This window comes from Phoca vitulina, unplaced genomic scaffold (assembly GCF_004348235.1).
Source record: "Phoca vitulina isolate PV1807 unplaced genomic scaffold, GSC_HSeal_1.0 scaffold4, whole genome shotgun sequence".
In the NCBI taxonomy this organism is placed as follows: Eukaryota; Metazoa; Chordata; class Mammalia; order Carnivora; family Phocidae; genus Phoca; species Phoca vitulina.
In genome coordinates, this window is record NW_022589707.1 from 5,070,065 (window position 1) to 5,086,377 (window position 16,313).

A 16,313-nucleotide genomic window follows, 5' to 3' on the forward strand; every position below is an offset into this window, starting at 1 on the left:
TTAAGCCCATAAAATCGGGGCAGTGTTATTAAGATAAATCTTACCATTAGGTCTTAGTCGTAATTATGATAACCCTGCACCTCATTGGCTGTACCCCTGTTCCAATGAAAAGCCACTGCTTTAGAGACCACTTACAAAGTATTTGGGATCTGGGGAAAATATTAAAATGAATCTAACTTGAACAACGTGGACTTTCTGATTATTGGAAATCAGGAACTAACAAACTTAATGGCTCCAAATGGCCCTACATGATTCTTCTTAATTACATGAATCCAAACATTAGGCAAGTATTTATTTAATATCTAGTAAATACCTAGGAGGCAGTCTGAAGGAGATAGAAGTTATAGTCTCTGCTCTCAAAGAATTCCCAATCTAGTGAGACATAGATATAAACTCCAATAAGAAATAATACAGGGACGCCGGGGTGGCTCAGTCGTTAAGCATCTGCCTTTGGCTCAGGTCATGATCCTGGGATCCTGGGACTGAGCCCCATGTCTGGCTTCCTGCTGGGGGATGGGTAGCTGCTCCTCCCTCTCCCTCTGCCTGCTGCTCCCCTTGTTTATGCTCTCTCTCTCTGTCAAATAAATGAATAAAATCTTAAAAAAAAAAAAAAGATACAGAGCAGGACTAAGTGCTAAAGGTGGATGGAAAGGATGGTGAAGGAAGTGACATGAAAGCACTGCTTTAAGACCATTCATTCCATAAATAAATAAAAATAAATTTTAAAAAGGGGCGCCTGGGTGGTGCAGTTGGTTAAGTGTCTGACTCTTGGTTTCAGCCCGGGTTATGACCTCAGGGTCATGAGATCGAGATCCGGATCAGGCTCTGGGCTCAGTGTGGAGTCTGCTTGGATATCTCCCTCTCCCTCTCCCTCTGCCCCTCCCTCCTGCTCTCTTTCTCTCTGTTTCTCTAAGAATAATAAATACATCTTTTAAAAAATTAAAAAGAAATAATACCATTCACTCCTTCATACAGAACAGTTCCATCTGTCCCTCAATTTGGGCATTGAAGAACAGCTACCATTTAGCTAAGTAGCCAAGAGAACCACCTAAGGGGCTCCAGATTTACAGCTAAGCCTCACTATTCATGAATGCCCTGTTTGTGAATTTGCCTTCTGGCTAAAGTACAGGTATTTGTAAACCCCAAATCAGTGCTCCAGATGCCTTCACTGTCATTCACAGACCTGCGGGAGCCACAAACCACTGGAGCCTCCCCCTGCACATCTTCCCAGCTGAGGTTAGAAAAGTGACATTCTCTTCTTGTCTCAGACCTCATATTATAAACAAGCATTTTTTTCATAGTCCACTGTGATGTGCCTGATGGAGAAAATAACGCCTGCTAGGTAAGCTTCGTTCAGGCATGAGTTGGAGCCCTGTTGGCCATGAATTCTAGTTAATGAATCAACAGTATATATTAAAGAAGGTGTCTTTAAAGAGAAACACACATAAAATAAGTTTATGCATTCATTGGTTGAAGAAAATGTGACCAGAGGAACACAACCCTGTATTTTCTCCAGGGCAATGTGTCAGTATAGTCTCTCTAATTCATTGTTAATTGTGACTTTAGAGAACATAGCTACAATGACTAATAAGCATCGGCTGTAGTTCTCTAATTGGATTTTTTTTTTAAGATTCATTTATTTTATTTTTTATTTTTTTAAAGATTTTTATTTATTTGACAGAGAGAGACATAGCAAGAGAGGGAACACAAACAGAGGGAGCGGGAGAGGGAGAAGCAGGCTTCCTGCTGAGCGGGGAGCTCGATGTGGGGCTTGATCCCAGGACCCTGGGACCATGACCTGAGCTGAAGGCAGATGCTTAATGACTGAGCCACCCAGGCATCCCAAAGATTCATTTATTTTAGAGAGAAAGAGAGAGCAGGGGGAGGGGCAGAGGGAGAGAAAGAATCCCAAGCAGATGCCCTGCTGAGCATGGAGCCCAATTCGGGCCTGATTTCACGATCCAGAGATTACGATGCAGAAAGTACCACCCCAGCCAAAATCGAGTCAGACGCTCAACTGACTGAGCCACCCAGGTGCCCCTCTCTAATTGGATTTTTAACTATCTTCTTTTGATTGTGTTCTGGCTGTATTGTTCCTTCTTGAAGATGATTGTGTTCCCTAAGGAACACAGGCTGGGTATCCTGTGGCAGACTGGGTGGTCCCTAAAGATAAGCCCACACTACAGTGCCTCCTCCACCTCTGTGGAGCCCTTGTTCAGGTCACTAGCTCAGGAGTCTGCTTCCTTTCTTCCCACTGACCTTTTGAATCAACCAGTGGTAAAGTCTTGACTGTGGTGGTCTGGAGCAGGGTTCGCAATTCCCCGTATGTGCAAGTGGCTGAAACAAACTTCACATCACGTACCATGATGTCCTCAACAAAGATGGTAAATTTGCTATGGGGGGAGAAGGCATGGGGGGTTAGCCCCACCATATGCTTGTTCCTTTGCTGTTCCTTCCATTCCTCCCGTGAGGTTTGCCATGCATTCCATCACTCGTAATATTCATTAAGTCCATGGGAACATCAAAATAAGTAAAAGGCAGTGTTTCCAAATGTTGATCCTAACCTCAGTCTCAACCTCAGAAGCTCCCGCCCCTCACCCCATCCAGTCTGAACTAATTCCAGCTGGTGCCCTGACCTGAGCTGGTTCCAACCAAGGTCAGGCAAGTAGGGTAGCTTCTTGACCTGGATGATGCTGTCATAGAGAGAGGGCTGCAGGCTCTGAGCCACCATGTTGGCCAAGATGACAGCCACCATCATGGGTAAGATGTGGGCAATCTGACCCGTTAATTCGAAGCAGATCACAGCCGTGGAGACTGTGTGGGATACTGCACCAGTCAGCGCCGCTGCCCCTAGAATGACACAGGAATGTACCGGTGGGTTAGGGCTGCCATTCTTGGCATGGAGGGCAAGTGGGGATGTGATGGCAGACAGGATCCTGGTCAGTGCCAACGCTCCTGACATAACCATCTGTCAAGAATGGGGGCTAGAAAACTGTTAGCAAATCATTTTGATCTCATTCTATGTCCTTTGGCAATTTACAAAATCATTGCGTGTGCCCAAATTTTCATTTGTAAAATGAAGATAGTGATGTCCTATCTATTCCTTGCTTTTGAAAGTTTGGATCATTCTTTTTTTTTTTTTTTTAAGTAATCTCTACATCCAACATGGAGCTCAAACTCACAACCCTGAGATCAGGAATGACATGTTCTATTGACTTGAGCCATCCAGGCACCCCAAAAGTTTGGATCATTCTTAACTGAGCATTCTAAAACCCAGTGATGGCATTTTCCATTGGACCTCAGGTTTTGATGCCAACAATTTATGAGTGAAGAGAGTCAAAACCCAGGACTCATGCTGTGAACTTGGGGTAATAACACCTGCATCAGATCCTGATTCTACAATTTCTCAACTGTATGTGTAGAACTTGATTCTTCTGGAATCCCATACTCGCATCTCTAAGGTAAAAAAGGTCATTAAATAAGTTGTAAGACACTTGCAGATCTAAAATGTTATGATTCTACGTACTCTTTGAAAACAGAATCTTATTTGTTTTTAGTTATGTTCTCCCATCAACAAAAATAGTCACTAGAAGGTATACATGAAAAGAGAACAAGAAAAAGACACAAAAGAGAGGGGCACAATTGATAGAGCATGTGACTCTTGATCTCAGGGTCATGAGTTCAGGCCCCACGTTGGGTGCCGAGCTTACTTAAAAAAAGAAAAGTCACAAAAGGGAAATACTGGGAGGAATAATTCTACAAGATGGTACACATGATATACTTCAGAATATAAACTGTCACAGGAGATACGTATCCTGGGAAATGTCCACCAGGGAGGATGGGGTGATACCTGAGAGTCATGAAGATGGGGAATAAGAGCAAGTGACTCTTACTGATGAAAGAGGCTTTCTTAAAGGTCTGTGATGGGGGAGTAAGGACACCATATGCACTGGAAAGCTGCCTAATTCTTCTATATTTAAGGGAGGCATGGTCTTAGATGTTACGGGGTTTTTGTGAAGAAGAAAAGGAGGGCAGAGGCATAATAATTTTGAGGATTATACTGGCCACTGTATTTGTTAGACAGGGTTTTGGTTGGATGGGATTGTGGATTTAATGAGAAAAAGATTATCACAGATTCTCAGAATGTTAGGGCTGGAAGATATCTCAGAAGTCATTTTACAATAAAGAAACTCAGGTGCACAAAGGTAGCTAACTTGTTCCACAGTCATCCAGGTGACAAGTGGCAAGGATGAGTACAGAGCCCGTGTTTCTTAGCTCTTAGTCATGTACTCTTAAGTCCTGTCAGCATTAGCACACCTGCAGTTTGAGAGTATCCAAGCCAGTCACCTGCACTGTTGATTCTATGATTCTTTGGAAGGAAAGGAGAAACCCTTACCAAACATTCAGACACAATCTTAGGTGCTTTCGTTCTTATTATCTCGTTTAATCCCCATAATCCCTTTTCTACATAAAGAAACTAAGGCTCAAAGACGTTCAATGAGAGCTAATGAGAATCAGAGCCAAGGGTTGATTATTTGAATAAAAGTTGAATAGCATAAAATTAAGCATTGTGTAGTTTGTCTGGAATAAAGATGTCATGGGAGAGTCTGAGTGCGTCTGGTAGGGGTTACCCGAGGGTGGAATGTGTCTCACCAATTACTGCATAGCCCCCGGGTAGGATCTTGTAGATGATGTCATCAAATAGGATACCATCAGGGAATAGCATGGCCATGATCTCTCCTACCAGCCTTCCAAATGCAGCTCCTGGAGGAAAGACAAAAGAAAGGAAGGTGTTGAAAGATCTGAGTTCCTTATCCTCTATATTTCAGAGCCTCCTTGGCATTAAGACCAAATACAAGCCCCCGGCATTCCAGGCCTTTCCTTAATTTCCCAGTACCCTAGATTGCGACTATCAGCAAGATTCCAGGCTTCCCATCAGAACTTACCGAGCACAAACACAGGCATGAAGCCTCCGCAGGGTATAGGCATAGTGGTGGCCACGATGGACATCCAGAACTGGAGTAAAAAGAGGCATCAGGACACCCTCTCAACTCTGCCCAATATACTCCACTCCCTCCCCACTTCCAACCCTCCCTCTTGCCTCAAGAGTCACAGAAACCCTGGGATAGCTAATCCTTCTGGAAGCCATCTTGTCTGCACCCCTCCTCCAGAACCAAAAACGTGGAGTACTCTCGCTCAGGCTAAAGACCACCAAAAACAATACTATAAGAAAGTTCCTCCTGATGATCGTTTCTACTTGGAATGACTATATTTGCCCCAGGCAATCTAGAACAAGGAGTGGAGCCCCTGACAACACCTGTCACTGCTCCAGAAGGGTCCTAGCCTACACTATACCCTCTTAGCCCAAAAAGGTCACCTCAGCAGAACAGCCTGAAGCTTTTGAAGCTGGAGGATATCTTTTCCTGGTCAGATTGTGTTTCTGAGAAAGAGCCCAGCTCTAAGTGGCAGACATCTTAGAGTTTTAGTGACTTCCTATGTGAGTAATTTAATGATATGGTCATCTACAAACCCACTTATATGGAAACCTCACAAGGGAACCTGGAGTGAAGACTGTCCTGCCTGAGTCATTTCCTTTAGCATCACGTCACATTAAACAGAGGTTCAGAAGATCAAATCTATCCTAGCCATACCGGAAGGGCACACTGAGAAAGCTAGCCAGTGTAACAGAAAAGATCTCAAAGGCCAACTCTGTCAGGTAGTATTCCAACAGAAACCAGGACAATTTTAGCAAAAGCAACATGTACGTTCTGTGGCAAAGAATGTGGAAGAACTGAGAAATAGAGTGGAGAAAGGAGTATTGGTTGAACTTTTGAAATATCTGTAAAAGAAATAAAAATATGAGACACAACATGTAAATTTAGAAACAGGTTTATATGGCACTTCCAAAATAAGTAAGCCAATCTTACAAAAGGATCTCAAACTCATGTGGTGAAAGATGGTAGCAGCTAAATCAGAACAAATTGAAATATTTGTAATTGAAAATCTGTACCAAGTGCATTGTAAGCAAATGAGAAATACATTTTTTACTATTCTGAACCTTAGAAAGATTCCCTTGAGCCGGGGCTGATGTCAAGAGGCCATGACGAAGTCTTCATCCCAAAAGCTCTGAGATGAGACAAAGTGTATACTTCTTCATGTCAGAATATGACCATGTAGAACAGCTAAGAACTGCAAAGTCAAATGTACATATGAAGAGAATATAGACGAGAAAGCCTGGAGTATAGGGCAACTGTGTGTCTTGTTTTCTCTGCCTGCTCTCAGCCCTGGAGTGGTGCTCATCAACGCAGGTAGGATGTAGGTAGGTCACGGGGGAGGGAAGGAGGGAGGAAGGAAAGAAAGAAGAGAGCCTGGTCAAATAGTGTCCATACAACACAGAAAAGGCTTCTCAGAGCTACTATTTGCTGAAACACCCAACAGAAATGCTTGTTGGGTAATTTGTTGAAACTGCAGATGACTAGACACCACGTCAGTCTACGTGGACACGGAGTTCTGGGCACTTGTAACTTACTTAACTTTTGCAAATGATTGTGACATAACAATTGGAGACCCTTTGAACTATTCTGTACCATCTCTTTGGAATAAGCACATGAAAGCCATAATGGATTCTGTAGGCTTGGGTTAATCTGAAAGCTCCAGTAATACAGATTATAGGTGGCTGATAGGTCTGATTTCAGAGGATGAATTCTGGATTATCCCCCAAGATATGTGGAAGAACAGATGAGGACCAGAGGGCACTGAAGTGATCGACTCCTAAGGACAAAGAATGATATGAGGCTAGCAAACTTTTTGAGCTATTAGCACACGAAAGGAAAGATCCAGAAGCAATGTAAATAATGTAGAACACAAATAACTCCCAAGAATTTCAACACCCAATTCTAGAGAACTGGGAGACTAGAGCCCATCATGACAGATGCCACTTCATTTAGACCCTTGACAAGAAGGAGCGTTACGGAGAATTCTACAGAGCCTTCACGCTATGCTGATCAGTGATACTAGATAATAACATTAGGCTTATTAAAAAGCAAAACTGAGAAGTCGTCATTTTATTCATACCCACTGAGCAGCTGCTGACTTACAACATGATGATACTTTCCATGTCTTAAGATTGAGGAAGATGGAAGTTCCCTTCATCAATAGCTGAGAACCTTATCTGCCTGTGCGGACACCACCAGAAACCCACACAGGCTAAACTTCAACCCAGACTGTGGAAAAATAGTTCTAGTCACTTTCATATTCTAATTTGGCTATGTAGCCTATTACCTACACTTAGGAATAAATAAAGGGATGGATGCGTATGCCCAGTAACAGAAAAGTGAAAATGCTGGAGGCAGTGATAATCAGACAATATCACGGATTTATAGCAATGAGTGGTGTTACATTTATAAATATTATGGAATGGCATAGGCCTGATGCAAACTGTGGGGCTTGAAATACAGCCCAGGAAATATGTGAGTTTCTTCCCCTGTTATGCTTATGATGTAAACATTATCAAGGATGTGATTCAGGGAGAAATTAATAATAGCAACATATAGTTGAGTCCTGCTATATAATCCAAGTAGACTTCTCAGGATAAACTTTAATCTGTGAAGTCAAATCCAGCTATATACTTGGGAATCTGGGGAGGTGAGGTGAGGTGTAGGGGAAGTGTTGAAAAATACACAGTATTTTGTTTCTATAAAACTTTGCAAGAGCTTGACATTTTAAAAGTATGTATGATCCCAGAGTTACCATATAGTTCAGTCTAGAGGAACATCAGGAAAACACAATCATTATCCTTGAACAATAAATTCTGAGATGCTATCAAAGCTTGGACTTGGTTACTTACAGGAAGCTGGGATTTATAAGTTAGAGAAGAGGAACTCTGTATTGAAAGTCCAAAAGTCAATTCCCCAACAAGGCACTGAGAACTTATTTACGATGAAAATATCAAATCTTTTGAAGAAGACATAAAAAAGACCTAATTAATAAAGTAGGCGTACAAAATATGGAAGCTGCCGACCCATTGAATGCACACGGAGTGGAATGGGAAAGAACATGCAGGTATCCAGCTTTTAGAAACCCAGAGCAAATCCTGAGACGGTAAGTCACAGAGTTGGAACCCGATGTGTCAAGCACCTGGTGTTTTTAATCACAGGATCCTTGACAAGTACATTAAAGGAACAGCCAAAAACAAAGACATCTTTTTCGGGGCACCTGGGTGGCTCAGTCGTTAAGCGTCTGCCTTCGGCTCAGGTCATGGTCCCAGGGTCCTGGGATCGAGCCCTGCATCGGGCTCCCTGCTCCGCGGGAAGCCTGCTTCTCCCTCTCCCACTCCCCCTGCTTGTGTTCCCTCTCTCGCTATGTCTCTGTCTGTCAAATAAATAAATAAAATCTTAAAAAAAAAAAAAAAAAGACAACTTTTTCAACCATAAGCATGAGATTTGCCAAAGTTCAACTATCAAATATTATCTATTTGGCACACGGTAGGTATGTAATAACATTTATGGAATAAATGAACCCATAACAGCTATCATATTATAAATATAACTTAGTGACTCATCTCCTGGGAAAATATAGATTCACAAAATGTATCATGAATAAGTGAATAGCAAGGTATTCAAAAGCATGAAAGTTCAGTGTGGACAGACTTTTGAATGAGAACCCTAATATACAGAGGAAAATGTTGGATCATTCAGGCAAGACATACCATTCGTAATAACGCAGTCACTGAAAAAGAAAAAAAAAGGAGGGGGGAAGCAGCAATTGTAATAGATGTCACAACCGGGGGTGGTAGAAAAAAAAAGTCTTTGTATAAAGCAGTGACTGAGAAGCCAATGAAGACGTGGTCCTTGATGGACAGACATGGAAGAGGCCAGCTTTGGCCTCCTAATTGAAATGAGGAGAAAATGACTTGAGAGTGGCAAAATCCTCATGGCCTCACCACCAAAAGAGGGAATAATAACATGTACAATAATTACTTATAGGGTGGGGCGCCTGGGTGGCTCAGTCGTTAGGCGTCTGTCTGCCTTCGGCTCAGGTCATGATCCTAGGGTCCTGGGATCGAGTCCCACATCGGGCTCCCTGCTCGGCTCAGCAGGAAGCCTGCTTCTCCCTCTCCCACTCCCCCTGCTTGTGTTCCCTCTCTCGCTGTATCTCTCTCTGTCAAATAAATAAGTAAAATCTTTAAAAAAAAAAAAATTACTTATAGGGGCGCCTGGGTGGCCCAGTTGGTTAAACGTCTGATTCTTGATTTTGCCTCAGGTCATGATCTCAGGGTCGTGGGATCAAGCCCCATGTCAGGCTCCATGCTCCCCAGGTAGTCTGCTTAAGATTCTCTCTCTCCTTCTCCCTCTCCCTGTCCCTGAGCTCATGCACACATGCTTTCTCTCTCTAAATAAATAAAGCCTTAAAAAATTATAGTCACTAATAAAATTGAGTTAAATATTTAATCTCTTTGGCAGTTCTAGAAAAGAGATTACCCACTAGGTGGGGAAAAATGGATATGCAAATCATCTAAAGATGGATAATTGGATACAGGAGAATGAAGTACCTAATTATCTAATATGTGGGGGGGATTTGGTTAATTTAAGTCAGATGTTTACACAGTTATCTGTATTGCTCAGCCCTGTCTCGTCCTCATTTACTAGGCTGCTGTGATGTCTTAATCATTTAGCAAGTGGAACCTTTAGCAGGCTTATGGTAATTATGGCAACATTGCTAAGTTGACATGAAGGGAGCAATTAACCCAGATATTGGCTCACTTCTATAGGTGAGCAACTTACCCAGGCTATGGTTTCATAGCTATTTCTCTTTAGGTTGGACAAAGTCCCGATGAAGTTGTACCCTCTCCTACCCTATGCAAACTGTGTGTTCCAGGTTGAAAACAGACAGAAGCTTAAGGGGTCAGGAGTGCACGAGGAGTACCTTCATGATAAAGAAGAGGAAGATGATGATGACCACGTTGACCTGTGGGTGGATCCACACGGCCGACCGGCCCAGGCTTTCAGGGTCACCCACATGCTTTACCCATGTGTTGTTGTCAAACAGGGTACTGATGGCTTCACGAGGCATCAACTGTGAGGGGAGGAAGCAGAAGGCGGCAGGTCTCCAAGGAGGTCGGGTACTAGGACTTTGTACAGACCTGCTCTACCAGTCTCATTGTTCAAGGGGCTCTCTTGCTCTTCTCTCGGGGAGAGGTTCTACCCTCCGGCTTAAAAGTGCTCAGAAGCCTGAGGGATGTCTGCGCTGTGGCCCGGCCCTGGCTGAGTCCCTGTCATGTGCTCAGTGACCCGACCGCCCCCCAGACTCCTTGGAGCTGACCTCTCCAGCCATGAATTGACCCATTCCTGGCGGAAAGGTGAATGAGGCGATGACAAAGGTGACTATTCCAGGATACAGCAGGCGGCTGAGAAAGAAACAGATCGGAACCCCGCAAGTTAGCCCCGTGGACGCCACACTGAGCTGGGAGCTGGGCCCCGGGAGCCCGCTGCAGCCTCAGCTCTTTAAACACAGAACGTTCTTGCCACCAACGCGCAACCTTTGAGGGGCAGACCACGCCGCTCGCTCCCTACGGAGTATCCGGGCTTCTGTATTTCACCGCAAGCCACCTAAAGGCAAGGACGGCCTTTGACAAAGATTAAAAGGGAGGGGCTCGTGGAGAGAGCAGAAAGGACCCGGGTGGGACACAGAAGGGCAGTGACTCACTGCTTCGCCAGAAACCGGCTGAGGGCCTTGTTCTTTCGGACACCGAGCATGACTTGGCGATGCAGGTACACAAATACCGCTCCCAGGAAGCCACAGCAAATCCTGAGGGCGGGAGTTGTACAGCCATGGACCCCTCCTCCGGCCCTGCCCGCGGCGGGACGAACAGCAGGCGGCCGCCCTCCCTTTCCGCCCTCCTGCCGGCAGCGATTCACACTTATCCACTTTGGCCCCACCTTCTTCCAGCTGGGCCCTTCCGCCGAAGCCGCACCCCGCCCCCGAGCAGCCGACCCCACTGACCCGATGATGGCGAAGGCTGGGAGCTCCTGCAGGTCAAAGGGGAAATCCATTCGGAAATTGGTTCTGAACAGAGCAGTGATGGTGACTGTGGGGTGGAAGGGCCAGGCATCACGGTGGGAGCGCCACAGAAACCCGGGGGGAAGCGGAAGCCATCAGCCGCGGGTCAGCTCCTTCCTCCCTCCTGGGCCGCCGGCTCTTCTTCCACTGAGCTCCCAGGGTTTATGCTTGAACACTGCCCTCCTACACCATGACTTAGATCTTTGCCCTATATCCTTGGGCCCTCTTCCCAAATAACGCCATCCATTCCTTTTCTAAACTGCCCCAAGGAGCTTCCCTGCACGCCCCGGTTCCAGCCTCCACCCCCGGCCGCCCGTTACCCGCATCCTTGTTCCACACGGCCAGCACGCGGAAAACGAAGGCGCTGAACGTGGCCGCAAAGAAACCTCGCCAGTAGTTCCGCACCGCAAAGTAGGTAGAGGTGACCTCGATGCTGAACAGCACTCCTGCGGGGGCGCGGAGGTGGTCAGGTGCAGACAAAAGCCAGAGGCTCCCCCCCCCCACTCCCCCCTGCGGGCCTGAGGTGCTTTTGCTGAGACCCGGATCACGAGGGACGCAGTAGTGGGAAGTAACGGTCTCCTGGAACCTCAGGCTCTAACCCATACAGTTGCTCATGCTGGCAACTGTTCGCAGGCTAGGGATGTGGTCCAACAAGATGCAGAGAGGAGCGGCGGGGATTGGGGGTGTGGGGTGGTCCTCAACCCCCCACCTAATACCATGCCTGGTACGTCATCAGGGCTTAGTGTCTGTTCTGTGGATGAACAGGAGAGGAGAGGACGAGAAGGAAAGAGAACACAAGAGAACAGAACAGGTGAAATTTCAGAAAACGGACCAAGGGTCGGGGGAATTGGGGGCAGGGAGAGCTACCAGCCACCCGTTCTTCCCCTGCTCCTCAAATCACAACAGGTGAGGCAGCTGCGTCCTTGGGCTAAAAGGACGATTTGACACAGTGGGGAAGCAGGTGGAGCAAGTCTCTCTCCTTTTCCTGACTAGTAATAAAACCAAAGTCAGCTTTGATTTGTTGGGGTGTAAGCTATCCAACTTATGAATATTTTACAACCATTTTTTGAAACCCTAGGCTAGATTTTCTTTCCTACGAGGTGGTTCTGGGATGCTTTCCCTAGCAGTCTGTCACTGTATCCTCAGGAATGAGAACTGATTTTAATATTAGTCTGAGCCAAACAGAAAATGTGCTGCTAAAAGCAAACAAAGCCTTACAAACACAAACAGCTTTTGGAAACTCTCTGGTCTCTGAGGTTCTGCAGTATGGCTCTTTCCTGCCACCCTGGATATTCTCTGTTCCCCCACTCGGGCTCCTTTGCCTCTGCCCAGGCCAGGGCCTTGTCCTTTGAGACCTGATCTTGCTACCCAGACACACTTTCTCAATTCCATTTATGCCCATGGCTTCAACTGCCACCTCCATGCTACTGGGTAGCAAAGCGATCTTTTCGGCTCGGTTCCTGAACTTCAGACTCACCAATCCAGCGGCCTATTTGGTATCACTTGGACATGCCACAGGAACTTCAAACTCAACATATCTAAAGTAAAATTGGGGGTGCCTGGGTGGCTCAGTCGGTTAAGCGTCTGACTCTTGACTCTTGGTTTCAGCTCAGGTCATGATCTCATGGGTGGAGGGCTGGAGCTCAGCACTCAGCACGGAGTTCTGCTTGAAGATTCTCTCTCTGCCCCTTCACCCCCCCCCCCCCCACTCTCCCACTCTGCTTTCTCCAAAATAAATAAATCTTTTTTTAAAAAAATAAAGTAAAATTGATCAACTCCTCCAGACCTTTCACTTCCTATATTCCTTGTCGTGCTTACTAGCACTGCTGTCCATCCAGTTTTCTTTGAAATAAACTTTGGGAGCTGGCCCCAATTCCTCTTCCTCTCTCATCCTCTATAACCTTGCATAAAATCAACCTCCAGGTCCTGTCAATTTGACTTCCTATCGCCTTTATGTAGCATCCTCTTCTCTCTCTCTCCTCTGCCTCCATCCAGTTCCATCTCTCATCATCTAGCATCAGGGCTATGACAATAGTCTTGTTGTTAATCTTGGATGAATCCTGTTAATCCACAGGCCAGTTTTATTCCACACACATTTGCCAAAGGGATTGGACAAATGTGCACAGCTTGTCATGCCACTTTCTTGGTCAGAATTCTTCTATGGCTCCCCTTCACCCATGATAGCATTTCCCAAAGTCCACCTATGATACACTGAGTCTCATGAGAAGTTCCTTGCAAAAGGGATTCTGTAGGAAATGCTGTATTTGAGCCACAGTTTGCATATTCACGATGCCTGCCAGGATATCCAACATTCTGATCACTTTTCCAGTTTAAAAAAACTATCTGTTTAACATAGTATTTTCTGACTTTTTGACCTTGGGACCCTTTTCATATGTTACATCTATTAACACCATGGAGAACTATGCTCTGCAAAACACATTTGGACAAAGTCTAGCCTGGAGAACAGAACCTACATTCTTGTGCGTGGCCGCTGAGGACCTTCATGATGCAGCCCCATTTCCCTGTGCAGACGCATTCCAGTTCCCCTGCATCCTCTAGCAATTCTCTCCTCTACTGTGATTAGAGCCCCAGTCCTCACAGTCTTCCTTGCACTTTGCTCAAGAGGCCCTGGAGACACTGAGCAGGCTGTGAGGATCGGTTTGTCTGCCCGGCCACCCCTTCAGCTGCGAGTGCCTGGGAACACAGGATCCAGCACAGCATCCAGAGGGCAGATGATGGAAGCAAAAGGGTGTTTGTCATTTTAGCAGAATGTTGAAGCAGATTTCTTTCATCAGTGTAAGGAATTAAGAGTTGGCTATATAGTAAATAAATTGCCTTACTAATTTTTTTCTTTCAGGATTATTCTATGATCATAAAAAAAAAAAAGAAAGAAAAACAATCACATAAAGCTACCTGCCAGGACATTTATTACTTGTACTCAATATAAACATCCTGAAAATAACATCTAAATTTTTCAGTCCTGAACCTTTCCTCGCATCAAGAGGCATGTTTTATCTATAACTCTCTTATCTTTCCTATGTTCTACACTGGACCAAGAGAAACCTTCCTTGTTCATCCTAGAAATTCCAGTTTTATACAAAAAAAAAAAAAAATACAGATTCTCTTCATTTTAAAAGAATCTGGCTGATTAAAAACAAAAATTTAAAAAGTCTACCTGTCTAAAAATGTTTTTTCGATCTTCTGGATTTGTAAGGTGAAAAGAGTAAGTAAAGGTGAAAGTGGGTATAAATGTAAGCGTGTAACGTCTAACGTGTACAGAAACTCAAACACACACCTCACTTGTGGGGACTAGTGACTTCAACGACAAGAGCTGAGGCCAGAAGGCAGATGGGATGCTAGCTGATATGATCTCCTTGAACTGTGTGCGCTGACGCCACATCAGGACAAGTGAGCGGGATGCACTTCCATTCACTCTGAACGTTTATCCCTACGTCATTCCTGAGCCAAGTCATGTTAGCTACCTGAACACTCCTCTATGAAGGCACTGATGACATTCTCATAATTGAAAAGATACCTCTCACAGCAGGTGTGTTTAAGAAGCATAGGCTTTACCTGCAATTTCGTTTCCCCAGCTGTCAACTTGATGTCCTTTTTATCACCAATGAATGATCCATGTAATCCCCCCGCCCCCCCGTGTTAATCCCGTTACAGCTCACACTGAGTTGTAAATAAACAGGTACAACTTCTTTCTCTGCCCCGACCCATTTGTTAGTGTTCCAGGACAAAGGTAACAGTCTGAGAATCCACCCTTTGCCTTCCATGTGCAGAAAGAGCTAACCTCAGGTTTGAGTTACTGTCAGGGAGCTATGGGGCTCTAAGTCCCATCCGCAGCCCTCGTGAAAGCTGACCATGAGTCCAAGTAAGGCCCACCTACACCCCCGTGTCCTGGTAACATGCACAAATGAAAGTTTTCCCTTGGAGAACAAACTACGGAGAGTCTCCTGGTAGAAGATATAGTAGTAAGTGGAGGGCAAACATGTCCAACAATATCGACAGGTTTTATTTAAGACAAGGAGGGGAACAGGGAGGCTGCCTGGGTTTTCATTCCTGTCTCTTCCACTCGCTCGAGTCCCTTGCCCTCTCTGTAATCAGTCCTCTCCTCCCTCTCCTCCGCACCATGGGTCTCATACAGCTTTTAGCAGGAATGAATGTAGAGAGATGCTTAGAACATCACTTGCACATAGTAAATGCTCAGTAAAAGTTTGTTATTCTTGTCATACTTTCGTTTTAACGGGTAATATCGCACTTGGGGATGCTGACAAAACCTGGCCGGGGAGCCAGCCCGGGCAGTGGACTGATGTAGGAGGGGGGCAATCACTTGCCTCCAAGTGGCGTCCCAAAGCAGCAGCCGACTCCTACGGCGCAGCCCACCGTCAGCATGTCAGTGTAATAGTATGGCTGCTACTAGGGGACAGACAGACAGACAGACAGATGGCAGGGGCAGGGAAGGGGGGCAGAGAGGAACGGAGAACAAGCAAGGGTGGGGAATAAGGCGGAAGGAGAGGCTTAAGTCACAGGGAATCAGAGTGGCCCCCTCTCCCCCAGTGATTCCCAGGCCAAGAGACACTCGGTTAGTTTGCAAACAGGAAGTGACCTCATAGCGCAAGGCCAAACATAGAAAATGAAATAAAGATAAATATGTGGAAGGTATGTTAGCCACTAAGTGATCATCAGAGAGGGGCTGGAGATGGGGATGCCCTGGGCACAAAGTGTTAGTGGCAAGAGAAACAGAAAGGACTTCAGACCAACGGTACCAATAAAGCCTGCATAAAACAGCCACCAGCCGCCAAGGAACACATAGCCCTCTGGTAGAAAAGTACGTGCACCTGCAGACCAGGGGCTGGGATCCGGGTCGCTCCTTGAATGCCCACCCACTAGTCCCTTTGGCGAGCATCCTGTCCACTGCAAAGCCTAGGCAGCCACTCCAACCCCCTTTCAAGTCGTGCTCGGGGAACAGGGGTAGGGAGGAGGTGGGACTTGCCTCCAATAGGGGCTGCAAAGCAGCATCCCACGCCCACCGCGCAGGCCGACACCAGGAGATCAAGCTGCCCAGACACGGTCTGCAACAGAGAAGCACGCAGGACGAGGAGGGTAGAGGGCTGGGGCAGGCAGCAGTGCTCATGAGGGGTGGGGTCTGGGCTAGGAAGACAAGGGGACAGGGGTAGGCAGGGGGCAGCAGAGGAACTGGCCAGGGTGCAGGCCCGGAGCAGGGGCGCAGGTCAAGAAGGGAGGGG

The 16,313-nt window shown here is 45.9% G+C and overlaps 1 protein-coding gene across 1 annotated transcript in view; it reads right to left on the reverse strand.

Moving 5' to 3' along the window:
- The window catches only part of CLCN1 (chloride voltage-gated channel 1), a 28,399-nt gene that overhangs the window by 6,220 nt on the left and 5,866 nt on the right, over positions 1 to 16,313 (reverse strand). Inside the window, exons 7-16 of the mRNA XM_032401145.1 lie at positions 15,402 to 15,480; positions 11,379 to 11,504; positions 11,002 to 11,086; positions 10,705 to 10,806; positions 10,321 to 10,405; positions 9,925 to 10,074; positions 4,947 to 5,016; positions 4,654 to 4,764; positions 2,637 to 2,850; positions 2,260 to 2,393 (exon numbers count right to left, since the gene is read on the reverse strand). Coding sequence (XP_032257036.1) covers positions 2,260 to 2,393; positions 2,637 to 2,850; positions 4,654 to 4,764; positions 4,947 to 5,016; positions 9,925 to 10,074; positions 10,321 to 10,405; positions 10,705 to 10,806; positions 11,002 to 11,086; positions 11,379 to 11,504; positions 15,402 to 15,480 — 1,156 coding nt within the window. The remainder of the gene's footprint in view (positions 1 to 2,259; positions 2,394 to 2,636; positions 2,851 to 4,653; positions 4,765 to 4,946; positions 5,017 to 9,924; positions 10,075 to 10,320; positions 10,406 to 10,704; positions 10,807 to 11,001; positions 11,087 to 11,378; positions 11,505 to 15,401; positions 15,481 to 16,313) is intronic.